Source organism: Myodes glareolus, chromosome 13 (genome assembly GCF_982192425.1).
Source record: "Myodes glareolus chromosome 13, mMyoGla1.1, whole genome shotgun sequence".
Lineage (NCBI taxonomy): Eukaryota > Metazoa > Chordata > Mammalia > Rodentia > Cricetidae > Myodes > Myodes glareolus.
In genome coordinates, this window is record NC_142038.1 from 65,487,520 (window position 1) to 65,513,634 (window position 26,115).

General features: G+C 43.6%; 1 protein-coding gene and 1 pseudogene across 2 annotated transcripts in view; one reads left to right on the forward strand and one right to left on the reverse strand.

Annotated features, from left to right (window-relative positions):
* Positions 1-1,781: 1,781 nt before the first annotated feature.
* On the reverse strand, positions 1,782-5,369 carry LOC148120041 (uncharacterized; annotated as a pseudogene). Its single transcript, XR_015734732.1, has 3 exons — positions 4,978-5,369; positions 3,829-4,037; positions 1,782-2,828 (listed from the first exon to the last, which is right to left on the reverse strand). The product of XR_015734732.1 is annotated as an uncharacterized LOC148120041 (transcript).
* Positions 3,225-26,115, forward strand: part of Klhl14 (kelch like family member 14) — a 114,376-nt gene continuing 91,485 nt past the window's right edge. Inside the window, exons 1-2 of the mRNA XM_087896226.1 lie at positions 3,225-3,494; positions 5,429-6,427. Of these exons, the coding sequence (XP_087752352.1) occupies positions 5,472-6,427 (956 nt within the window). The 5' untranslated portion in view covers positions 3,225-3,494; positions 5,429-5,471. The remainder of the gene's footprint in view (positions 3,495-5,428; positions 6,428-26,115) is intronic.

Here is a 26,115-nt window from a genome sequence, read left to right on the forward strand (position 1 = left end):
TGGCTTGAATATTCCTTGTTCACCCAGTCCAATAAGATGGCTGAGGGCAACTGGCGCTCCCCTAAGCCTGGCTCTCTGTCACCTCAAAGGCCACCCGGAGTGCTCAGAGCTGAGGACAGCTCTCTTAAGAAGTCAGTGGTGGTTATTTCAGGATCTTTCCACGATACATAATTTAATGCAAAATCTCTGATGAATAATTTTGATAATTCTCCCAAAGTAGGAAAACTGTTTAGATTAGATGACTACGTGTTTGTGTGTATGTTGTTATTACGGTTGTTTTTTCAAAGACAATCCTTGCTCCTCTTCTGCCATGTAAAATCTACCCTGCAGAGCGCTCTTGAAGAGTCACGTCCTTCCTGCCATTTTAGAAACAATCGTGGCAGAGTCGCAAGCCGCTGATAGTGCTCAGCAGGATAGATCAAACACACAGATGCAATTTCTGTATGTTGAACACTGGAGTAGGACAAAATTCAAATACTTACAATCGCTTAGTAGCTAACATCTGATTGCTGTAAATTGAATCTTTCATAACAGGATTTATTGTAAATAGTGTCATCGTATTTGTGGGTCCAGCAACCATTGCAGTCAAAGCCTATGCAGGACATTGGAGACGCGAGGTTTATATGATATACATGTTCATTTGTGCACAGAGTACAGGGGGGAGTCTTTTGGTTGCGTATAGAAGAGCTTTGATTATTATTTTCCCTCTGAAAATTTAAATATCGTCAAATTTGGAAACTTTAAGATGCAGGAGAATATGTGCCAAACACTTCATCTCAACACCAGGTTCTCACTGACTGAGAAATCCTCACCTCTGCTTTTTCCCTCCTCCAGCTAGATATTAGATTAACAAAATCACAGACACATAGACACAAAAGATAGATAAAGACAGATTCTTAAAATGTGTTTTTTTATGCTGTTGGGATGCATAAAGACTCTAACACTCACAATTAGTGGTATATATATATATATATATATATATATATATATATATATATAACAAAAAGAAAAAAAAACCTAAGAAATTCAAGATGGAATTTGATCCCTAAAAAAATATACTTTAATTCCTTTGTGATGCAATAAGAAGAAAGCTGTAATTTAAGTTATCTGTCATTATTCATTGTTGGGTTGAGTTCCAAGGACCTACTGAAGTCCATAAAAGACCAAAGGAAACATAAGGGGAGCATGAGCTCTGCATGCATGGGAGTTTGGCTAGCACTCAGATACTTAGAACACTGTGGGTGACATAGAACCCCCCCCCAAAGCACTGTGCTACAATCACGTGCCTTCCTTAGTGAACTCACATAAGGGAAGTTCAAAAATGAAAAGAATTTTGGAAATAGTAGGACCAGATATCTTGAATCTGCTTTCTTTCTGTCCCTGTTCTAAAGAACAATGGTGACAATGAAGACAGAGAGAGTCTGTCTTTAGCCTTACTATGACTCAGTCTTGTTGTTAAGGGTGAGAGGAGAATGTCCGACCTCAGCTGGATCCGAATAAGTAAGTGTAACTCTGAGCTAACCCAGGAACCTGGACAGCAAAGGGCCGTTGAAGGGGCTTTGGTTCATTCCCCTTCATTTATTTGAATAAATATCCCATATGCAAGCTAATGTTATCATTCTAGCTGGGAAACCCCCTATTTCTGAGTCTCAAAAGTTTCAGCTCCCCACCCCCCCACTTAAGCAGGTGTCTTTCCATCTCTCACAGATCAAAGGGGGTGTGTAAAAAGACAATGCTTGGGTAATAGATTTTAACAAATTTACTACCAGAGCACATCAGAGTGAATCATAATCTGTATTTATTGACAAACAAAACTCAATTCAATTCATATTCAGTTTTCTTTGATATTTGTTTTATTCAGGGGTGTACCTTTCTGTTTCTGTTGCCCCCTTCAGTGTGTGTGAGGGGGGTGGGTGAGTGTTTCTTGGACACCTCCAACTCCCAATGACAGCTTAAATGAGGGTACTATACATATGAGATAAGTCTGGAGAACACGTCCTCTACCAGACTGCTCATGTCTTTCTGATGCAGCTAAGGTTCTAGAAGCAGGCTGAGGTTCACTCTGAATGCTAAGCAGGGTCAACAATGTGAGCCCTATGGGATGGTCCTTATTTATCAAGTGAGCCCTGAAGTTGAAAGGTTACAACTGTGAAATTGCAGCTGGGTCCCCTAACAGTTAATACTAGCTTCTGCAAACCAAAGACTCTTAATTGAAATACAAATCTGACAATATGATAACGCTTTAATAAAAGCATGGTTTCTTTACTCTTATGTGTGAACTTCAAAAGAGGTTGTTTAACCGGACAAAAACAATAAGAGAAAAAAATGTTTTCCAACAAGATCATAAAGCTTGAATAGAACAGAGAGAAAAATCAAAGTCCTGTCCTCTGTTCTCCCAGCCGGACTTCCCCCCACCCCTGATGTGTGTCCTCAGCCCTCCTATGCAAGGACTGGAATCTTCCAAGTCAGTCCCACACCCTAGATACCAAGACAGGCTAAAGTGGCATCCTAGCATACTTGGAGATCAGACAGCTCCTGCATTTGAGAGTGTGTGGGGGCTGGGGGTGGGAGGGAAAAGCCAGCATACCGATGTTGTGGAAGCTGCAAACAACAGCATATACACAGACACAAAAAAGTTTGCATACTGCACAGAGCGCTTGAAGATCATAAATCTATGCATGAGAAAGATGTAGTGGAAATTTTGGGGGGGGGATTAGAGTTTATTTTTGTCATCTCTGTGAGACAGCTACTCATTCATCCAGATCACAGCTAAGAAAAAAGCTGGTCACAGAAATTAGCAGTTTCAGCTCAGCAGCGAAGTCGCCAGCCTGTGAAGGCAGAGAGAAATTGACTAATTAGCAATGCGCACTAAAACTTGACGGTTCTTTATAGAGAGAAGAGAGAGGGAGAGAGAGGGAGAGGGAGGGAGGGGGGGGCTCGCTTTTTCCCCTTCTTTCTTCCAAAGATGTTTGAAATCGCAGTCATTTACGCTCGACAATTTTTACAATAGCCTTGAGCCATAATTTTGCGAGTCTCTCCAGCATCCATCCCCCTGTATGGTCTCTCTCTACTGGCCAAGCACGACCATTTCTCTCCCCAACCGTGGATTTCCTATTACTCTCGTTACGACTCACTGAGCCCCAGGCCCAAGGATAATGATGTGTTGTTTCTTGGTAGCATAATTTGTCACACGTACATTTTTTCTTCTTCTTCTCTTGCAGAAAGCTCTGCTCCCTCTCTCTCTCTCCCTCTCTCCTCTCTCTCTCTCCCTCTCTCTTTCTCTCTTTTCTCCCTCTCCTATATTTTCTTGCTGTTGCTAATTCATGGTGATCAAATGATGTACGACAAAATAAATTGTACAGAGTGACTGCCTGGAGTTGGGAGCCAGAAGGTGTGTTCCCCTCCCAAGGAGAGAGCAGACCTTTAAAAAGGAAGGACAATTGATTTTGGGGGGAGCTTAAGTGAGCCCTGACTTTGCAGCTGGCTGACAGCAGGTAAGTTTCTGGCCTTGGGTCTACCTTGCCTGTATTTTCCTTGTCTTTCCGGTTGTTGTGGGGTTGGGGGAGACTTATGGGGGGGTTGTGGCAAACGCTTATAAAGAATAAAACTCCCATTGCAAGAAATAAGCAGATGGGGGTGGAAGAAAAGGGGGAGAACAAGAAGGCAAAAGGCTAGGAAAAGATTGGGGGGGGGTGGCGAGACAACGAAGCGGGGAGAGCTAGAGAGAGGTATGACCGGGGCCACTTCCAGGGAAGACTCAAATGTTTCCCCACAAGCCCGAGCTCTGGGGGCGGGGGCTGCTGCCGGGGGAGGGAGGTTAGGGTCCACCTGGAACAGGATGGGAAAGTGAGTGGAAAGGCGCCAGCCGAGTCTGGTAGGAATGAGTAGCCGGCGATCCAGAAGCGGCGCCGGGCAAGGCAGAGTGAGCCGCAGCGGAAGGGGCAGGTCCGGCGGGTCCCTCGGAGCCGGGCGGCGGCGGCGGTGGTCCCGGTGGGCGCGCGGCGGGACGCGGGCAGAGGGTCCTTTCCTGTTCAGCCCTGAAAGGTGCAATTACAGATTAAGGGCTCGGCGTGTGGATTTCACCTGGCCTCCCCCTCCCCGGCCTCTTACCACCTAGAAGCGGGCGGCACAGACTTTTTAGAGAAGTACTTCCAGGGCTGGGGGAGTGGGGGTGCCAGAGTGGGGGACCTCTGGAGCTGAACCCCGGGGGTCGCAGGAATGCTATGCTTACCCAAAATCCGTTTGAGTGCGGAACAGAGGCCCCCCGCACCGGACCGCGCCCCCACCCCACCCCCACTCCACCGCTGTCACCCCTCCCCCAACACCTGCCTTCTAACTTGAACTTCTCATAGTTCCTCCAGTTAAAGCGACTGCTCCCGGTGCTTGAGAGGGAGACCGGTCCACACCAACCCCTCCTGCCCTCTAGTTTCCTGCCCTAAATCCAGCCTGGCACCCCAACTTGCCCCCAGTCATCCTCGGTGCCGCCCCGCACTGGAAGGGGAACTAGATGTCTGAACTTCCGTGCTCTGAAATAGCAAAGGTGCAGGGAGAAGGGGGTCGGGGTGGCTGGGTGGTGTGGGTGGAAGGAGTCTCTGGCCAGGTTTAAAGGCTTCTCTTGAAAATTAGCAAAACGGGGTGGCGGCGAGGGAAACCAACAGTTTGCGAAGCGGGGAAGCGGGCAGGGCCGGGATGAGGGAAATGAGCTAGAATTGATAAGGACAGCTCCCGCCTCTGCCGAGTCCACTGAGCGGGTCCCCATCGCGCTCCGCTGCACTTCCCCGGGAGAAGAAAGGGCTTTATCTCCTCCCTCAGACTCTGAGTCTAGGACTTTTTCGGGGCAGCGCGGATAATCGAAGGTGTCCCCAGCTTTCAGAGAGCTAAGAATCGCCCACCCGCACGCCTGTCTTGCCCCCCTTTTCTCACCCCACCCCCAAACTGGGCCAACTAAGAAAAGCAAAGCTTCCAGCACCAGTTGACCTGGAACCGCCGCCGTCGGTCGCCTCTGAGCTCTCGGGGCACCCCTGACTTCCCACTCTCGGCCTTTCCCTTCATCCAGCCGGGCATGGACAAGAGACCACGAGGTGTCACGGCCTCAGCCTACACTTTTGCCACCGCTGCTGTCACCGTTGTCGCTGCCAAGAGAGGAGCCTGGGTGCTTTTAGGAAAGTGAGGGGGCGAAGTGTGTAAGAGGTAGCGGGGAGCAGAACCGGCGTCCCGACCCCAAAGAAGGACCCTTCTGGAGGCGCTCAGGATCCCGCGCCTTCACACCTTCCTCTTAGGGTCGGGTCCTGAGCGCACGCACAGGGAGAGCCAAGCGGAGCCTTGATTGTTGTTCCTCTCTCCCCTTCACACCCTTCCCCATCCCGGCCACACCCCACACCCCTACTCCACCCTGCTCCCCCTCCCAACCCCCACCCCTGTCTGCCAGGTTGGAGGAGGGTTTAAAGCCAGGTGCCCGGAGTCAGCTCGCCATGTCCAGATCCGGTGACAGGACCTCCACCTTCGACCCCAGCCACAGTGACAACCTGCTGCACGGCCTCAACCTGCTGTGGAGGAAGCAGCTATTTTGCGACGTGACCCTGACAGCCCAGGGCCAGCAGTTCCACTGCCACAAGGCCGTGCTGGCCTCCTGTTCGCAGTACTTCCGATCACTCTTCTCCAGCCACCCCCCTCTCGGGGGAGGGGTCGGCGGCCAGGACGGCTTGGGGGCCCCCAAGGACCAGCAGCAGCAACAGCAGCAGCCACAGCAGCAGCCTCCACAGCAGCAGCAGCCGCCGCCACAGGAGGAGCCCGGGACTCCTTCCTCCTCCCCCGACGACAAGCTGCTGACCAGTCCCCGAGCCATTAACAACCTAGTGCTGCAGGGCTGCTCGTCCATCGGGCTGCGCCTAGTGCTTGAATACCTCTACACGGCCAACGTGACCCTCTCCTTGGACACCGTGGAGGAAGTGCTGTCCGTCAGCAAGATCCTGCACATCCCTCAGGTCACCAAGCTCTGCGTTCAGTTCCTCAACGACCAGATCTCGGTGCAGAACTACAAGCAGGTGTGCAAGATTGCCGCACTGCACGGCCTGGAGGAAACCAAGAAGCTGGCCAACAAGTACCTGGTGGAGGATGTGCTGTTGCTTAACTTCGAGGAGATGCGTGCCCTGCTGGACTCGCTGCCGCCCCCCGTGGAGTCGGAGCTGGCGCTTTTCCAGATGTCCGTGCTGTGGCTGGAGCACGACCGTGAGACCCGAATGCAGTATGCGCCCGACCTCATGAAGCGCCTCCGCTTCGCGCTCATCCCCGCCCCGGAGCTGGTGGAGCGGGTCCAGTCCGTGGATTTCATGCGCACCGACCCGGTCTGCCAGAAGCTGCTGCTGGACGCCATGAACTACCACCTGATGCCCTTCAGGCAGCACTGCAGGCAGAGCCTGGCCAGCAGGTAGGAGACAACAAAGAGGAAGGCGGGGTGGGATGTGGGGAGCTGGAGAGGCCGGAGGGAGGGGAGGGGGCAGGAAGGAGGGGAGAACTGGGTGGGCTGGGCGGGAGGCTCCTGCACACGGAAAAACCATCTCAAACAATTCAGTTGGCGTGGGGAAAGTTGATTTCAGGGTGTCAGGAGAAGTAACAGGGACCTGGCCTAACAGCATCCCTGAGCGCTTGAATGCCCAGGTTCCCAACTCTTTAGGGCAGGAAACAGAATTGCAGACTAGGATTGAAATGGAACAAGTAGGAGGGGCCCAAAGGCCTGAGCACTTTGGAAAAGCAACTCTGGATACACTTGTCAGTCAGATTTTGTTTGGCACCTCAAGGTGGTCTTGTTCAATGAGGAGGAAGGAGCCTGTGGTGTCAACCGAACTTCCTCTTTTCTGCTTTGGACCAGGAGGGACTCCCAGGCTGTGCCAGCAAAAGAACCTCATAGTCTTCCTGCAAGGTTTTACTGTTTGTTTTGGTTCTCTTCTGTGACTGAGCTCTGCTCTCTTCCTAGACTGGAACTCATAAAGGCATTGTCTATCCCTGTTGTTAGCTCCAACGACGGGCATCCCATGGTCAAGCCAACTTTTCTATCCTCCACAAAGCCCTTCCTTCTCATTTTGTAAAAGAGAGCAAAGCTAGCCAGTTCAGGGTAGTGCACTGAGCTTTGCTGCTAACACCCGTCCCTGAGAAGAGGGAACTGACAGTTGGTGGTTGAGAGGGACTGGGAGCAGAGTCTGCTCCTCCAGTTTATCCGTGTGCCTAGCAGGAGTGAGTCACAGACAAGTTTGGGAACTGTTGATGCTGCCTGCCATGCTGTGCACAGCATTTCATATCCAAAGGGAGAGGGAAATGATGCTTTGGTACAGTGCCACAGATGAGAAGACTGCGGAAACTGACAACCATGTTTGATTAGCTCCACTTCTAAAACCCTTCCAAATGAGCCCTAGCAAAGGGCTCCTCTCTGTTCTTGGACATGAGGTATGGTATCCCCGCTTTTCATGACTGGGCATCCCGGTCTCAGATGACAGGCCGCAGAGACTAGCATAAACTTTCAAGTCATACATGACAAAAGGGCATGACTTGAAAATCTGCCAAAGCATAGTCCCCATTCAGATAGATGCTTGGGTCATGGGGAGCACTCCAGGGAACCTTAAGAGAGCAGATGTTTGGATTTTTTAAATCATGTTTCTACTAGTCTGAAGCAACAGAAATGTGAAGGAATACAACAAATTAACTGCATTTGTTTGGGCAGCACTACTGTTAAGTTTAGGTCGACAGGAGGAATAAGAACTCTTGAACTTGTAACAAATCCTGTACGCTGACTTTCTGAATAGCTGTGGGAGATGAGTTTGTGTGTCGTGCCGTCAAAAGATGTCTACACCAGAAGCAGCAATGCAAACCTCTCATACTTCAACAACGAGCACAAAATAGAAAATGTGCTGTCTTAGGTGTGTGTCATATGTCTAAAAATCAAAATGACAAGCTCACTGTGAGGGGCAGGTATGCCAAAAGGGTACTGGTGAGAAACAGTCCACTGTGTGAGATTTTTGTCGTTTCTAAATGACCTATAACTATATTCACTAGTGCATATTCTACACAGTCAAGAATTCAGATGACATAGTTAAACTCTTGAGACTGCCTTTTACATTATATATATATATATATATATATATATATATATATATATATAATTTAGGATAAATCAGAAAGCCAAAAAGGATAATAAATTTAAGATTAAACTTTTCCTAAAAGCAATTTGGCAGATAAGCTTTGTGCATTAAATCTGGTAAGTAATTTCTGGCATGTGCAACACACTGTTGTATGTAAGTATGCCCTAGGATTCAATGTCAGGGGAGTTCACTTTCGAAGACAAAATCTTAGTCCAAATCCCTCCTTAGCCTAGAATCAGCACACCAGCTGGGACCTGCTGGCTCTGTCCTGGTGGATGGCTAAGATACCAAGCTGCCTGGCTCCGTGACAAGACCTCCCAGCTTCACTGGGCCACATCATTTGAAGGCTATGTAGTGGTGTCTGACCACTGAATGCTTACAAGTGTCACGGATGTGCAGGGATCTGATACTTCTGCAGTAGGAGGAAAACTGTATCTTCCTTTAAAAGGGGAAGAGATAGAGAAGAAAATAGTTCACCAAACCCGCTGGCAATCTCAGGAACATAATTTCAACTCCATCCCACTATCAGTAGCTGTGGTATTTTCCATTTTAGGGAACAACCATATTATTATAATTTTAATTCACAGAAGAATGAAAAATGTTAACTTGAGTGTAGACAAAAATGTTCATAAGCTAAAGCCCTTTAGAATTCCATGAGCCCCGTGTTATAGGCAGTATGATAGAAAACTGTTTTCTCAGCCGTGCGCAGAGGTCAGCAGGAGGTGAGATATGTCAGCGTACTTCTTCTGAGGTCACGCCACTTTTGCTGAAGACAGCTGAACAGAGGGGCATTCTGTTTATTACTTTGCCTCTACCTGTAATTTTTAGATCCCAAATATGAAGACATGCCTCAAATTTAGAGAGAACAAAAAGGGGAATTGAAATTGACCAGTTGATCAGAATGAATGTAAAATCCAAGCAAATAGAGTAGGTGAAAAAATTCACATGTTTAAAATATACATTGTATCTGTGGAAAGTAAAGATTTTGATGTAATAAAATAAAACATGACTTTAAACATGATTAAGTAATTCTGAATTTGTATTATCTGGAAAAATGAGCAGCCAAGGAAGACTATATAGAAAAAATGGAATCAGTTTTGTATTTCTTCTAGTTGCTCAATTTTTCTGAGTATGTCATTTGAACTCAGATTCATATTCTGTTTTAATAAAGTAAGCATTAGTACAATAAATGAAATGAGAAGCTTGAGGCCCCATCTTCAAGTAATTGGTAATTTAAAATGACAAGATTTGACAAAGGATATGAAAATTTTAGACAAGAGGAATAAGTTCGAGTGGTTTATTGCATGGCACAGTTAATAAAAACATATTGCTAAATTAGGTTAGAGACCTTAACATTCTTATAAAAAATGAGAGGTAGTCAAATAATAAATACATTACATAGCCTAACTTAATCTTGTTCTATTTTATACATATATAAAAATATCAAATTATACCCCAAGAAAAACATATTCATCATTTTTATCAGTGCTTTTTCTTCTAATTTTTGTTTTATTCAAGACGGCAGGACTTGAATACCCATAAGACATTTTGAAATCTGATTTCTTGGCTGTTGTCTTTAGGTTTAGTAAGAGATGAGAATATCTCTCTTCATTCCAAGAAAAGTATGAATTAAGCTCTGGGAAAGTTGCTGAGGAAGTCACTACTAAAGTTTTCTACAGTGCAAAGGTCTCACGGACAGAAGTTAGCACAGAAGCTAGCTGAAGATGTGCAGTGGAGAACAAACTGAGTTACATGCCCACTTACAGTCCTGAGGGCCTCAGTCGAAATTAGCTTGAATAACCAAAAGTTTCTTTTTTTCTTTGTGTGTTTTTAATTTTAATGCACAATTTAGTAATAATTCGAGATTGGACTGGAGTAGTTAACTTTTGTCTATATTTTCATTGCAGCTTCCACATCTAAGTTAAATGGAGGTTATGCTTACTGACAGCTGAATGAACTGAGATTATGAAATAAAAAAGGAGATGTGTCACACTTCATTTGTGTGTTGGCCAGGCTATAGTTACTGTGGACACTACTCAGAAAGCACCCATAGTGGAAAACATGCATAAGAATCATGGTGCAGCTAACACATTGTCCTTTATAAAGGCCCATACTGAAATATATCTTCCAGCAACTATATTGCATAAAAGACAGAGAGCAACCATATGAAGCTTTTGCTTTCCACCCAGCATAGTCTATTTAAAGATTATGCATTAGTTAACGTTAGAATCTATTTAGACGCTAAGGATCCTAAGTATCTGATTCCCGAAATGCCTTACACTGCTGAAAGGCAATGGCTCATATGCAAGGGTAGTTCCCGGTCCTGATGCCTACAAGCTGACTGCAGGACAGTGGCTTTATTTGCTCTCTTCCTAAGAACAGTGTGACAGACTCTGCAAAGCAACCAATCTGCACTCTCTGAACCATTGTTTCCCTTTGTGCCAATTTGATACCCCCAGATTAGAAGTCGTTAGGTAGTTAGATTTTGTATCAGAAGTTACTCAACCATTTACAATACAATTTGTTTATTATCTGAAACAGGGCCATTGATTGCAAAATTATATCACAGGTATGGGAGGCCAACAGTTCTCTCCTACAATCCAAAGGCAATTAAAGAACATACTGATGCATTTTCTACACATAGATGACTTGCTGACAAAAATGGACATTTTCAAATTTTATTTCATGCTTGGATTTCCTCCTGTGTACAAGCATATTGATATTCACTCATTTACTTGGCTAATTTATTAAGTATCTGAAATTTCTTAACAGAAAAACACAGTCAAAATTGTGTTGCTGTAATTAAGTGTGGTGTCTCATGCCTGTAATCACAAACACTTAGGAGGCAGAGGCAGGAGGAGGATGAATTTAGGGCCAGCTTGAGCTACACAGCAAGACCTCACCTCAAAACAAACAAACAAACAAACAAACAAACAAATGACTGTAGCTACTTATACCATGTGCTGTTCAAAAACACTTTACAAACATTAACCTTTTTTATATTTATTTATTTATTATGTATACAATATTCTGTCTGTGTGTATGTCTGCAGGCCAGAAGAGGGCACCAGACCTCATTACAGATGGTTGTGGCCACCATATGGTTGCTGGGAATTGAACTCAGGACCTTTGGAAGAGCAGGCAGTGCTCTTAACCACTGAGCTATCTCTCCAGACCCCCAAACATTAACTTTTATATTCTTATCCTTAGCCTGATTTTGTAGATGAAACAGATGATGCTCAGAGACGTTAGGCTTGGTGGCCAAGCTGGCACAGCAAGGTTGAGCAATCACGCAGCGTGGCAGTTGGGTCTGTCTTCTTCTATACACTGTGCACTTCTTACTATAACCACCTCTACCCTAGGCTGCTATTCTGTGGCTGACCTTGAACTCACATCTAGACTTAAAGCTTTCCTTTTGGGAAAGGTCAAACATCAACGCACCTGACTTTAAAAGTAATTAGGAAGGATTAAGGAGGTAGCTTGCAGCACACACGTGAGTATCTGAGTTTGATTCCCAACACCCACGTAAAAGATGAATGGGACAGTGAGTGTTTGTAATCCTAACACCACCACAAAGTCAGAGAAAGAGAGAGAGAGAGACAGACAGAGAGAGAGAGTGTGTGTGTAAAGTGGCTTTTGCTGTCCAGTCAGGCTATCTGAATTGGTGAGCTGGAAGTTCAGTGAGAGATATTGTTTTAAAAAAGCAAAAGATGACTAAGGAAGACACCTGACATTGGCCCCTGGCCTGCACATGTATGCAAACACAAACACACATATATGCACACATGCATAGAACACATATGTAAACACACAAACACGAACACAAAGAGAAGTATCCTTCTTGTTGTCAGCAACTCTTTTTTTATAAAAAGCAAAAGAGTAATGTTTTTGGCCTTGTGGTCACCAGCCCACTGTTACAATAATCCTACTCTCACGGTGCAAGAGTGGTACAGACGGTGAATCAGTGGCTAAGTGCAGGTATGCGACAATAAATCTGCCTTTGGAGATAATGAGCATTCAGTAATTTTCACGCAACTATTTTTGAACACTTAGAAGCATGCGAACTATCCTCAGGTTTGGAGCTTCACAAAACTAGGAAGTACTCACTTTACTCATTGGGCTTTGGTTTGCTTACCTCTGTGATAGACAACTTTGGTTGTATCACTGAACAAAATGGACAAAAACTAACAGACATGGTAACGCTCCTGCGATCTTAACATTCAGAGGACTGGATCAGGAGGTTTGTTACCTGTTTTAGGCCAATATGGTGGAGTAGAGAGAATCAAGATAATCAGAACTGTATAGTAAGACCCTGTCCCAACAACACAACACAAAACAAATCAAACAAATAAATCACCTTATTCTAATGAAAAGATTCCCCATTAGTCTAACTCTGCCTTCCATTTAGGAAGGTTTCATGACGAATTCTAACAGTCCAGATTAGAATTTCATGTTTCCACAGTAAAACTTAAGAACCTAGTAGCAATCCTAGACAGCTATAGCATGAGCAATCCAAGAAGAAGGAGAAGGAGAAGGAGAAGGAGAAGGAGAAGGAGAAGGAGAAGGAGAAGAAGAAGAAGAAGAAGAAGAAGAAGAAGAAGAAGAAGAAGAAGAAGAAGAAGAAGAAGAAGAAGAAGAAGAAGAAGAAAAGAAGAAGAAGAAGAGTGAATAAGATGCTCCTCTTTTTCTAGCACATGAGATCCAGAACCTGCAAATGGCCAGCTTTCCCTCCTTCCCTCCCTCTCTACATTTCTCTCTGTCTGTCTGTCTCTCATCCACCTCACCGCCAGCTCATCTGGTGTTTGTGGATACAGTAACTACCACTAATTGAACAACTACTAGGCGCTTCACATAATACTTCTATTATTCACATGTAAAAAATTCTTTCAGCCTTTTCAGAGACCAGGAAATGGATGCATGATTTGACAATCATCTGAACAATATTGATCTGTGAATATTCAGTGTGGGGACAATACCCAGTTGCTGTGAGTGTGTATTGCCCACATAGCTAAAATCAAACGCTGATCTACACCTTCTATACATTGGCTTCACCTCACCATGACAGTGACTAAAGTTTACAACATTTTAACCCTTGCAGCTGTCTAGTCAAGGGAAAAGCAAGAAAATACACTAGGAAGCCGGAATCCCAGCCTACAGGTCTACCACATTTAACTATAAATTCTGAGATTATGAAGCTAGAAAGTAGATGAGCCATTGCATTTCAAACACACAGGGAAACTTTCAGTCTAAGTATGAAAAAAATAATAAAAATAAAGCAAAAGTCTGGCTGTGGTGGTACATTCCTTTAACCCCAGCACTTGGGAGACAGAGTCAGGTGAAGATCTCTTTGAGTTCAAGGCCAGAATGATCTACAGAACAAGTTCCAGGACAGCTAGAGCTACACAGAGAAACACTGTCTCTCATCTCAAAAACAAACAAAGAAAATTCAACAAAACTGTACTGTATATGAGTAACTGTACTGTATATGAGTAACAAATCACCTTCTCAGGATGCTTTGGACTAGAACACTGGCAGGTCAGCCCTGTTTTATTTGCGGGGGCACCAGCAACAGAATTTTATTCATGTGAATGATTTCTGAAGGAGTTGTATTCGACAGGCATAACAAGCCAGAACTGTAAAAATGCCCACACACTTTAACAACGAAAACAAGATTAACCCCTTGGAAATGCTTTCTGATTAAATTTTGTTTCAAGAAAATCATTTTATTAACTGTCTTGGCATAGCTGTTCATGCCTTCCATCATTCTAGAAACTCAAGAAACATTCATTTCCTATGCCCTTTGCATTAACTTCCAAGACATTTCATGATACTTAAATTACCAGTGATGATACCTTTTTAAAAAAGAAAGAAAGAAAGAAAGGAAGGAAGGAAGGAAAAGAAAGCAGTGATATTCTATTTTAAAATAAGTAGGAAGAACTGTTGGTTTACTACATATAACATACATATTGTTTTCTTTTTGCTGAAAATATCAGAGGATTTTATCTGTTCACAAATGATGGGAATGGGTTAAAATGGTTTGCAGTATTAGAAGAAAAGGAACCAGGTAGACAGAAAGTTGACAGTAGAGGGAAGATGAAGAGAAGTCATGGGAAAGGGTAAAAAGAATAAGAAGTAATAAGAAAAATAAAAAGAAACAGAGAAGTTCTTAAGATACAAACTACTCAAAAAAGAAAGAAATGAGAATCAATAATATAGGAAGATGGGCAAGGAGACTCTAGAGATTAAGTTTTAGTCAGGTAAATACAACTCAAGAAACATTTGAGCTCCCACACACTCAGCCTTTCATACCTTAAAGTTATCAACAGAATCCACAGAAAACAAAGAACTGTTATTCCTTAAAATAACAAAAAGATGATGTTTACAAAGGAAAGTCTACCATGCTATTTTATCCTCTGTGATTTGATTCAGTTCGATAATTCTAGCTGTCTAATAGGTGTTATGTCATTAAAAAACTAAATGGCTAAGATATGTCATTTTAAAAAGCAAACCATTTTTCTTTTACTTCATCTGTGCTTCAGATGACTTGTGTAGTCATTTTAGAAGTGTCAGAGATCAAAGGTGACAGAGAGCTTTGTCAAACATAGAAGATGAAAAGTGTATTTTATGCAAAACTGTCTCAGTTCCCAGCATCCTTTGAGTTGAAAAGCAAGGTGACATTTACTACCTAGGGTGGCTTCTCTAAATCTGCATGCATGAGTGGGTCATACCCACAAAGAGAATTTTGGGTAAGGCCCTGTAAACTATCACTAAGAAAAAGTTGTGCTGTGGAATATCTACATTTGTAGTGAACGTAGGCGGAGCCCAACTCCATGTTGAGCTCCAACATACAGAGCTGGACAAGATGGATACATTCCTTAACTTTTGTAGCTTACAGGAAAAAGAAAACAGAGAAAGAGGGGGCAGGGGACAAGGGTTAATCAGACTGGTGCTAGATAAGCACATAGCAAATGCCTTTTTGTGAGGACATCATGGAATAGAGGGTCATTACCGTGTCTGGCTCGTCAAAGAAGACTTTCTCAATAGAGAAGGTTGAAGATTGACCTTGAATGATGAACTATCCAGGGTGACCTGGTAACAGGTACAGGGAAAGCTGGGAGTATGGGTAAGGTAAAGCAGGACAAACACAGGCAAAGCCCCAAGCAGAAGAGATGGGCACTTCCCAGGGACCAAAAGAGATTACATATGTCTAGAGGCTGATGAAGAGATTTCTCAACACAGAGAAAGATGGAGCCCCTGTGTAGGAGCAGCTACCACAGAGGCTCATTCCACAGTGGAAAGTCAGTATGCTTTTTAGTTGAACTGTGAAACTAGGCAAACTATTATGCAAATGCTGTTGTTTTTGACATCACAGAGCTAAATTACTGTCTTTGCTCCACTTTAGTAGAGTTCTGCATCCATAAAATGGGCTTGTAATATAGTTTATTTCCCAACGTTCTGGTTTAGAGCAACTAGTTAATAAAAATACAGAGCAGCAACACATAAAGGAAGAAAAGGAAGAAGGAGGAAAAGTAGGAAAATAAGACATACACACAAAATGCTACTTAAAATGATCTACAGAGCAAGTTCCAGGACAACCAGGGCTGTTACACAGTGAATTCCTGTCTCGAAAAACAAACAAAAAGTATTTATAACTAATTTTTAAAGTCACAAGAACCCAAATTTTCCTGAATACACCTTAATCTGTCAAGACAACTCTAGGAGGCATTTGTAATTTCATCTATAGCACGAAGTCATCTACAGATCAGGAGAAGGAAGAAGAAGAGACTCAAAGGTGAAACCAAGGACATGAGCAGGCAGCAGCGTTAGAATTCCCGGTGGCTTGAACGACTGCCTTCAGTGCATTAGAGAGGATTGTGACTTCTAAGATACCAGAGATTCACAGGAAAGAGTTGTCTTCTTCTAGTCTACACTTCAACTCCAGATTCCGTCCCCAGCCTCAAGTCCGGCTCCTCCCCTCCCAGAGTGCCTCTGAGCAGGGCTGGCAAATGCACCGGTGCAGGGACGCTCAGCTTCTCAGAGCTCAGCTGGGCCACCGTCTGGAGCCTGGCTCACTGGAGGCTGCAGAGAAGTGAACTGAAGAATGACAGTCGGTTTCACTTCCCTGCCTTATGCCCCTTCAGGTGCCTCTGAAGACAGGCAAGGCCAGTGAGACGGAGAGGGGGAGGAAGACAGAAAGCATCAGCATCCTAAAAGGAGGCCTTGAAAACAGAACCGTGGAAAAATGCGGACGGGTGGCTGCGTGCGTGTGTCTGTCGGAGCCCACAGCTAGTGTTGTTTGGTGGCTTCTGATTTCCATACAGTAACTTCTGTGACATTTTAAGAAAGTCAAATGGATGTTTGTGTTGGAAATGAGGTGCTGGTCCATTCTTAGTCTGGCATGGAGCCAGGAAATTTTCGAATTGGGAGGGTCAACTTGTTGCCCCTCCCCCCCCCAAAATAGCCTTATTTGTAAACTCTCACTTAGAACAAAGCAACAGACTGTAGTTTAGCCCTGATGTTCAGCATCCCTTGAAACCAAGTACCACAAGCATACTGTGTAGAATGAAAGGACTGCAAGAGAGGAGATAAAATAAGGGAATCGGGAGGGGAAACTTTGGAAGGAACACTCCTGCTGCACACGCGCAGTTGGTTCCTTCTCTTCCCCATGCTTTCCCAGGGGTTGGCTGGGCCGTGAAGCATCCTAGTCAGCACGGGAGTATTGCAGAGGCAGAAGTCTGTGCCTACTAGCACAGACCAATTTGGTGGATTGGTTACTATAGCAACTGTACCATCCCTGTCAGTGACAATTTCTGTAATCTCTCTCTTTCAAGGCTTTCTCGAGCATCTGTTCCAAAATGACAAAATGGAGAAACAGAGAGATGACACAGGAGAGATACAGGAAAGGTCAGGTTTATAGTGTAAAGATCCTAAACAGTTTTGTTGCATACTCCACGAGACCTAAACATCAGACAGACGTGGGTTCAAATCCCACCTCAATCTTGTATATGCTGTCTCTACCTTGGGTAATTTATTTAACCTATTTTCGGTTTTTTCTACCTGCAAAACACACATAATACTATCCACGTTGCTTCAAGGCTGAATGTTTGGGCCCTGAATGCACAACATTAGGTATCTTGGCCTATGAAGCCTGGCCAAGAAGTCTTGAGTCTTCAGTGGGTTTTATCTTACAGAAGAATCTCTACATGAGCACACTATTTATTTAGTTGTGTTTCTTTTCAGTTTCAGGTAGGACACATAACCTATCTAGCACAGAAACCAAAGCCGCAGTCCCGTCACTGTGCTGCCAGCAAGATGCCTGTATCTCCCACTGTCTCTGGATTTATATTATGTTCATTTTATCCACCTTTGAGTTGCCAGACATGCACTGGTTCATCCCACAGTCAGTTCTGTCTTCTTGATCTATGCCCTCAGTCAGAAAAACTGGACAAAACTATGAAACTGGAAGCTTCGTAGATAACGGATTTATTAAGTTGTAACTTACACAGTGTATGTACAATTTGCCCATCCAAAGTCGATCATTTGATGGGTGTATTGTGTTAGAAGTCATCACCACAACTAACTGCAGTACATTTTAAACATTCCTCAGTCCTTGAAGAATCCCATACCTGTTGGCCATTGGTCCTCATTACTCACCAGCACTGTCTCCCCACCCACAGCGACGTGAGCATCCAAATACTGTATGACTGTCACCTGGAAAACCTAGCCGTGAATCTTCGCAGTGCCTAACCACCAATCTAACTTTTGTTTTCATAGATTTCTCAGTTCTGACATTTCACTTAAGAAAAATGGGAAAATACGTAGTCTTTGATTGGCTTATTTAATGTGGCATAGCATAAACATATGTCTGCATTGTAACATGCAACGTATGTTCCTTTGTATGTTATAATGTACAATTGTAATACATTAGTCTTTTTTATACCTGAACAGTAATCTGTTGCAAGCATATGCCAGGCTTTGTTTTAGGCTAGTTGATAGACATTTGGCCTGTGCAATTACGAATTACACTGCCATAAGCTCCCATCTACACCTTTTTATGGAGCTACGATGCTGGGTTTTTGCTTTGTCTTTAATATTTGTTTTACTTTGTGTGCACATGTGTCTGAGTGTATGCATGTGCATCATATGCACACAGGAGCCTGTAATTATCACAAGAGGCACAGAGTTCCCTGAAAATAGAGTTAACAGAAACATGGAGCTGCCAGGTGGGGGAACCTGAGCACTCCGAAGGAGCAGCAAGTGTGCTTGACCATTGTGTCCAGGCCCTGGACCTATCTATGTTTTTATTCAGCTCTGAGTAGATTTGCTTCTGTCCCATAGAGTAACTCAGCTGCCTTAAAGCAAGGTGAGCCTTTGGAGCGGCTGTGTGTCATTTTGCATGTGTTCAGCAGTGTGTGAAGTTGCAGTTTGTCCACAACCCCAGCCACACTTGTGTCTTTTGCTATGGAAGCCCTGGCGAGTGTGAGATGCTGAATCACCGTGGTTGGTGTTTCCTGACAGGCTAACACACTGAAGGCCTTTCATCTGCATGCTGCTCACAGAGTCTTTCTGAGAAATGTCTGTCCAGGTCCTTTGGTCATGTCTGGCTGTGTTACTTGTCTTTTCAATACTGAGCTCCCGGGGTCCTCACTTCTAGATCCGAAGTCGTAGCTGAGGCAGCTTTCTGCAGGAAATGGGGCTCGTTGCTGACAAAAGTTGCAAAGAAAATTCATGTAGAAGTGCTGTGGCCGTTGTCCTGTGGCTCCTCTTCGGTACAGGTGACTCTATCAAGGGTATTGCTGTTCAGTGTGACCACAAAAACAGTTCCTGACCGATGCTGGCATTGTGTGTTGTGTGACTGTTCTGGCTTTGATGATTCAGTCATTGTATTTCTCAAGTGCTAGTCTTAGCTAACTTAGCAAAGCTTTAATTGAAAAATGAATTATTTATCACACAAATCATTTACTTAAATGCCCTTAAAGACACACAAGTATTTATTTCCAACCTTATTTGTGGAATTATTATTCTAGAGAAATGGAGTGCATTTCTTTGACCGCTGAGACTTATGAGACTCACTCCAGGTTAAGAAGAAACAATGTCAAAAGAAAACAAAATTAAATCCAGATTTTCTGAGTTCAACAGAGATGCAGAAGCATTCCTTGTGGATAACAACAAGGAAAGGCAAAACACTAAGCTTTTAATGGTGGCTGACCCCCTGCTGACAGCTTCCGCCCCCACCCCAGTCTACGAAGGCTCGTGCTGAGCTGGAAAATCTAAGTTCACCATAAGAATAACTTGGTGGCTTCCTCTTTGGTACAGTCTCTGCAGGTTCCGTGGTCCCTCCCTCAGGACAAAAGAATCTGTAGATTTTTAAAAGAAATGACTTTTACTGCTCTTGCTACCTGAGGTTCTGTTGTACCACTGTGACTGGAGTCTGTGAGAATATCAGGGCAAGGCATTTTATGAGGCTTAGGAGGTTTAATGCTAATATTTTTAGACAGAGCAATTTCTGTTTTGATGATGAATTGTTATGAACAAATAATTTTGTTTTCTGTTAAAATGCACACTCTAACATTAGGAGAATGGGATGCTGATCAGTTTGTAGAGTATGTGCCTACCATCCACGGGTTTGGTCCCCAGAACCACATACATCAGGCATGGTTCCCCACATCTGTAATCCCAGAACTTGAGAAGTAAAGGCAGGAAGATCAGAAGTTCAAGGTCATCCTTTGCTACCTACAAAAATAAAATGTCAAGGCTAGCCTGGGCTTTATGAAACCCTGACTCAAAATAGATAGATAGATAGATAGATAGATAGATAGATAGATAGATAGATAGATAGATAGATGAAGGATAGATGATAGATAGATAATAGATGGATGGATGGATGGATAGATAGATAGATAATTGGTAGATAGACAGATAGATGAAGGATAGATGATAGATAGATGATAGATAGATAGATAGATAGATAGATAGATAGATAGATAGATAGATAGATAATTGGTAGATAGACAGATAGATGAAGGATAGATGATAGATAGATGATAGATAGATAGATAGATAGATAGATAGATAGATAGATAGATAGATAGGTAGGTGAAGGATAGATGATAGATAGATATATAGGTGAAGGATAGATGATAGATAGATAGATAGATAGATAGATAGATAGATAGATACATAGATACATAGATACATAGATACATAGATAGGTACATAGATAGATACATAGATAGATAGATTTTTTTTTTTAAAAAAAGGTACTGGAGGCTACTTTCATAGTTCTGAGTTTGAGATGTTGGGAAATTACAATTTAAATAAAGAATTCTTTATCTGGACATTAAAGGGAATAAAGCATTCATTAAAACTAAATGATGAGAATGTTTTATATTACCTACATATGCTAAGGAAGCAACCAACCTGTAAATAAGTCAGGTTTTGCTATTGTAATGGTTTTGTGGTTGGTTTGAGGGGTGGGGTTAGTTGTTTATTCAGTCTGTAGGGAACATGGGTCCAGCCTGGACAGAGGTTGTAGAGAAGTTGCCCAGTTCCAGATAGAATGCCTAGAATCATGAAAAACCCTAGCCCAGCACTCCGGCCTTCAAGGAGTGGAAACAGAAGACAGGAGAAAGCAAATGCTACAAAACTAAAATATTTAAACACCATTTTTAATGCATTGGAAGCAATTCAGGGCTGGGATTTCTCTAGAACTAGGGTGTGGCAGGCAGAGGTAGTAGGAGGAAGATTAATGAACTGGATTCCTAGGAAGGCAGAATTCCCTATGCAGCAAAGAATCCTGCTCATAGGTGCTCACAGAGATTGAAGTGGCAATCTCAGAGCCTGCAGGACTCTGTGCTAAGTATCTGCAAATATGTTATGGTTGTTTAGCTTCGTGCTTTTGTGGAACTCCTAACAGTGGGGGTGGGGGTGTCTCTGACTCTTGTCTCTCTTGGGAACCTTTTCCTCCTACTGAGATGCCTAGCCTAGTCTTTTATGAGGGTTCCTGCCTAGTCTTACTGTAACTTGTTATGTTGTGATCAGTTGATATCCTTGGTTGGCCTGCTCTTTTCTAAAGAGAAATGGAGGAGGAGTGGATCTGGGGCAGGGGGTGGGCCTGGGAGGAATGGAGAGAATGGAAACTGCAGTTAGGATGTGTATGAGAGAATAATAATAATAATAATAATAATAATAATATAAAAAAGAGCCCTGGCACCTTCCATCAGTGCAACCAAACTATAGTCCAAGGGCCTGAAAACAATAGTGTCCTATAAAGAATCTTCTAGACTATTATAGAAAGAATTTTTCTAGAGAATGCTTTGATTTTTTTTTTCAAGGAAATTTCAGCCACACTTAGGGTTTAAGAATCATTTAAAATTTCTGAAATCTCAAAGAAATTCATGTGTATACTTTTAAGGGTACTAAGATTCTACCTGATTCTATGTGTTTCCCCAGCTTTCCTCTCCTTCCTCACAACATCTCCATGGAAACTCCCTGCACACAGTTTCAGGACCTTTGCATGTTCTAGGTGCTCCCTGCAGTGTGGGTGTCAGGACACAGGGTCATCATTTAAAATAGTCGTATGTGAAATCAGACATACATGTTTCATCTGGAGGGACCGTCTCACAAGTCTGTTCCCAAAACTGAGGATGGGACTCACTCACTGGTCCTTGTCAGCCCTTTGTGTGGATGGACAGTTCTTCCAGGAAGGGTTGTAATAGCCTGTTTGGTCTGCCATAACTTAGCACCACACACTGGGCGACTGGAAGCGGCACGCTCAGAGCCAAGTACCACCAGGGCTAGTTTGGGGTGAGCCTTTCTTCCTAATTGGAAATCCTCTGTACCTTAAGTGATCTTTCCTCTGTATTTCATAAAGTCTCATCTCATTTTTCTTATCAAAAAAGTAATTCTGTTAGATCAGGGCTTCTCCTTAGAAAGGCATTCAACATGACTGCTTCCTTAAAGACAGACGAGAGACACATTTGGGTTTAGGAGTAGGATGTCTGAATTTGAAGGAGACACAATACAGTCCATCACAAACGCCAAAACTAAGACACAGAATTAAAAAATAGGAAAGAAAATAAGCTGGCTCAGCAGCAATTCCCCCAAAGTCTCCTACCACCTCCCATAATGCAACACTAGAAACGGGGGAAATGCAGCTCCTTTCATCCACCCCAGAAAACCCAGTACAAACCAGTCATTCCCTTAGACAGCACCCCCAAACTTCCCATAATAAAATACATCTCCAATCCCACCCCGGACGCTAAACAAACTGTCACCTGGATCAGGGACCTTTGATAAAAACCTCCAGTGATGTTTGCTGCCAGTAGACTGAATCACACTGAAAAACCACAGGGCTGAAATCATTTGTTGCTCTTTTCCATCTCTCTGTAGAAGAAAGGAATGATAGTAATTTATTGAAAGGTGTGTGGGGGTGGGGAAATCTGTATGGAATTTATATCTAAAAATTCTGACGTATTAACATGAGAAAAAGGGAATTAGTCCTAGAGAAAGTTTTGGAATTATTAGTCCTTAGGCAATTTACTGCCTAGTGATGAAATTTCAGTACCTGCTGCCCTCAAGCATTTGGGGATAATTCAAGCCTCACAGCAGAGTGTCCACAATTCAGTTTTAGGATCTATAGTAAACTTTGTCAGTATAATTTGTTTCCACGAGTCAGGGATCTGATGGTTGGGACTCAGGCCCTTGGGAATGTCCTTCCAGTGGGGCTCATGAGAGGTCTCCTTGATAGCAGTCTCCCAGCTAGGGTTCTCTTTGGCACCACCACCCTTCTGGGGTTAGTGAAACATCAAAAAACTGGCTCCCTATAGGGAAAGAAAGGAAAAGAGGAAGATAAGAGATTGCTATTTCACTCAGAGCAGCAGGGTGTCCCTGAGCTGGATCCCAGGAGCCACACCTCATTGTGTCTGCAGCACACCCACCCGCTCCGCTCACTCCCTGGTGACAGATCTTCCTCAAATAAAAACATCATCTTCCTTCGCTTTAGCCCTAGGATGGCTTCACAGAATCACCTCCCCACCCTGCAAACTCACCTTGGGCCTCTTTAGACAATGCCTGTCCAACTCTTTTTCTCGTAAACAGACATCTCTGCCTTGTGAATTCCAGGGAAAGCCTGGAGTCAACATAGCCAGTTACTAACTAACTTTCCTTGCTGTCTCCCTGCACGGCTACTCCACCAGTGATTCTCCAACTGGAAAGAGCTGCGTGGTAGGAGGCTGCTGGCTCCAGTGCCTCTGAGCCAGCTTCAGGGTTTAACATGAGGAAGGTCTCTCTGGAGTTACAGTCATGGAGGAAATTGGACTTCAGATCACACAGTGAGACCCGATCATATCATTTTGTATAACATTAATTTTGACTCAGACTCCCAGAGACATCGTGTTAGTGGGGTATACTCAATCCTGACCTTGACTTCTCCTTATTATTCCATAATCTTGCATCTTTCTGCACCTTTTCGTGTGCACTGGATACCAAGCTTTCTTCAGGTCAGAAAGTCACTAATGTTTCTTTTGAAAGACAGACAGACAGGAGCAAGAGAGCAGGAGAGAAATCTCAGTAGCAAGATTTATTCTTGGGAGGACACAGTCTAATCACTGAACTTTCTTTGAGTTTTAAATCCAGGCATTAGGAGTGCCTCGCTAGGATGGGAGTTCATCTCCTTTTGTCTGTAAACTACAGAGACCTTGAAGGCTCCTTCACAAGTCTGTGTAGAATCTCTTCTCTCATAAAAGACCTTTCTCTTCTTGCATAAGAATTGAATGTTAGTAGTGTGCCAATGAGTAGTAAGATCTTGTCTGGTAAATAGGAGGGTTGAGCTGAGAGCAAGTACTTGCAATGCAGCTTCCCACCAGGGATGTGGGGAGGATTAGTGGGATTTTTTTTCTGTTGCAACTGATGCTCGGCACTAAGCATGGGATACTGGAATTCAGAGGACATAGCTAACCAAAAGCGAAGGAGTTACTTATGGTTCACAAAAGGCTGAGAGAATGGGTCAGTCGGTAAAAGCTTGGCTTACAAACCTGGGGACCTGAGCTTGATCCCCAGATCCAGAACCCACCTAAGAACACTCTACTTGGTGTCATGCTTGTAATCACAGCACTGGGGATGTAGAGACAGGAAGATCCCTGACGCTTGCTGACTAACAATTAGCTTAGTTGGTGAGCTTCAATCCAATGAGAAACCCTGTCTCACAGGAGGTGAACCATGCTCCTCCGGGTGACACTTAAGGCTGTCTTCCAGCCTCCACAGTTAGGAGTATAAACACACACATACACACCACAATTAAAACTAAACCAATCAGTAAAAGACAAAATACAAAAATAAAACAAGAATATTTTTTTTTCTGGGAAAAGAGGGAGGAGGGTCCAAGTGCATAAGAAAGCAGTTTGCTCAAAGTTGGACTGAGCGTGGAATCTGAGGCTCTCTCCAGGTGGACCTGCTCTGCCCTTGAGGACTGTGATTAAGTCAGGTGAAAGACTGCACTCCACAGGCTCAGATGAAGGCCTTAAGTCTGTCCCATCCCATCTGCCTCCACTGTCATCAGCCAGCGTTTGTGCAGGTTTGGCGTGCATGTTGAAGGGCACAGTCCTTCCGGGATGGGCATGTGTCATGGACAGTGGTGACAATGCCTGTGAGCTAAAGGGGGCCAAAGGGAAGAGTCAAAGAACACGGAAGGGGGGTCAGCCATATATGTACTGTGCACAGCTATAACCAGTAAGGAGCTGATCTAAGTCAGGTACACCTATAACCCCAGCTCTTGGGGGCTGAGGCAAGATCAGAATTTGAGACCAATTTAAGCTATATTGGGAGACCCTAACCAAAAAAAAAAAAAAATGACGTATGGTACGTGCCTTGCAGGCATACAGCACTGGGTTCAGTCCCCACTACTGCATAAAACTTGGCATGATAGTGCAAGCCCATAAACCCGGCAGTAAGTAGGGTTGTGGAGGTAGTAGGATCAGATCAAATTCATCCTCAACTTTATTACAACTATGAGTCCAGTCTGGGCTACATGAGACCCTGTCTCAAAACAACAAGCAACAAAGTAGTGGTGCTCTCATGATTTTACCTGTTGAAAGTGCAGAGTTGGAACGTTGGCCAGGTTTCGGAACTCTGGTTTTAATGCCCTGGCTTCTGGCTCTTATCCTGCTGCTGGTGAGAAGTGAGATAATTCTGGGTGGTATTTGAGAAAACTTCTAACACATAGATATGTATTGATGTTCTTTAACATCAAAGCATGTGATCTCGTAAACACAACTGCTCAAAACAATCCTTCTTACTACTGGTTATATAGCAGGATTACCCAGGAAAATATTTTTATATGGAAACAAACACCAACAATGACAAAATGACATTGGGTCCTACCTTAGCTCATCACAGCAGGAATGAGATGCCCCTACCTTAGATGTTTTCTAAAAGTTTTAACCTTCACTGGGAAGGATTATGGTAGGTTAAGAGGATGATTTTAAAGTATTGTTTAGATGAACCACTTTAAATAAATACTATAGTATATATATGACTTAAATATATCCCGTATATAGTACACATATCCTGTGTGATGCTGATAACTGAAATTTGCTTGGTCTCACACTGTCATGAGTAGCTCTCATTCTGTGAGACAAAACTGAACCAAAGGAAAGGAAAGAAATTACAAGGACAGTGGTGCATGCTTGTCATCCAGTACCCGGATGCAGAGGAAGGAGGATCAGGCATGCAAGGCTATTCTTGTCTAAATAATGACTTTGAGGCTAGCCCGGGCTATATTTTGAATGTCAAAAAAACAAAACGACCACCACCACCAAAAACAAAATCTCAGCAAAACTCAAAGATAAAAGAACACTGGAGAGAAGGGCAAATGTTTAAAAACAAACAAACAAGCAAGCAAGAACCTGTAAGGCATAGTCATGACAACAGCAACTGTTTGCTCCTTCACTAGTAGCAATGAAACTAGGGACACTTTATGGAAGTGC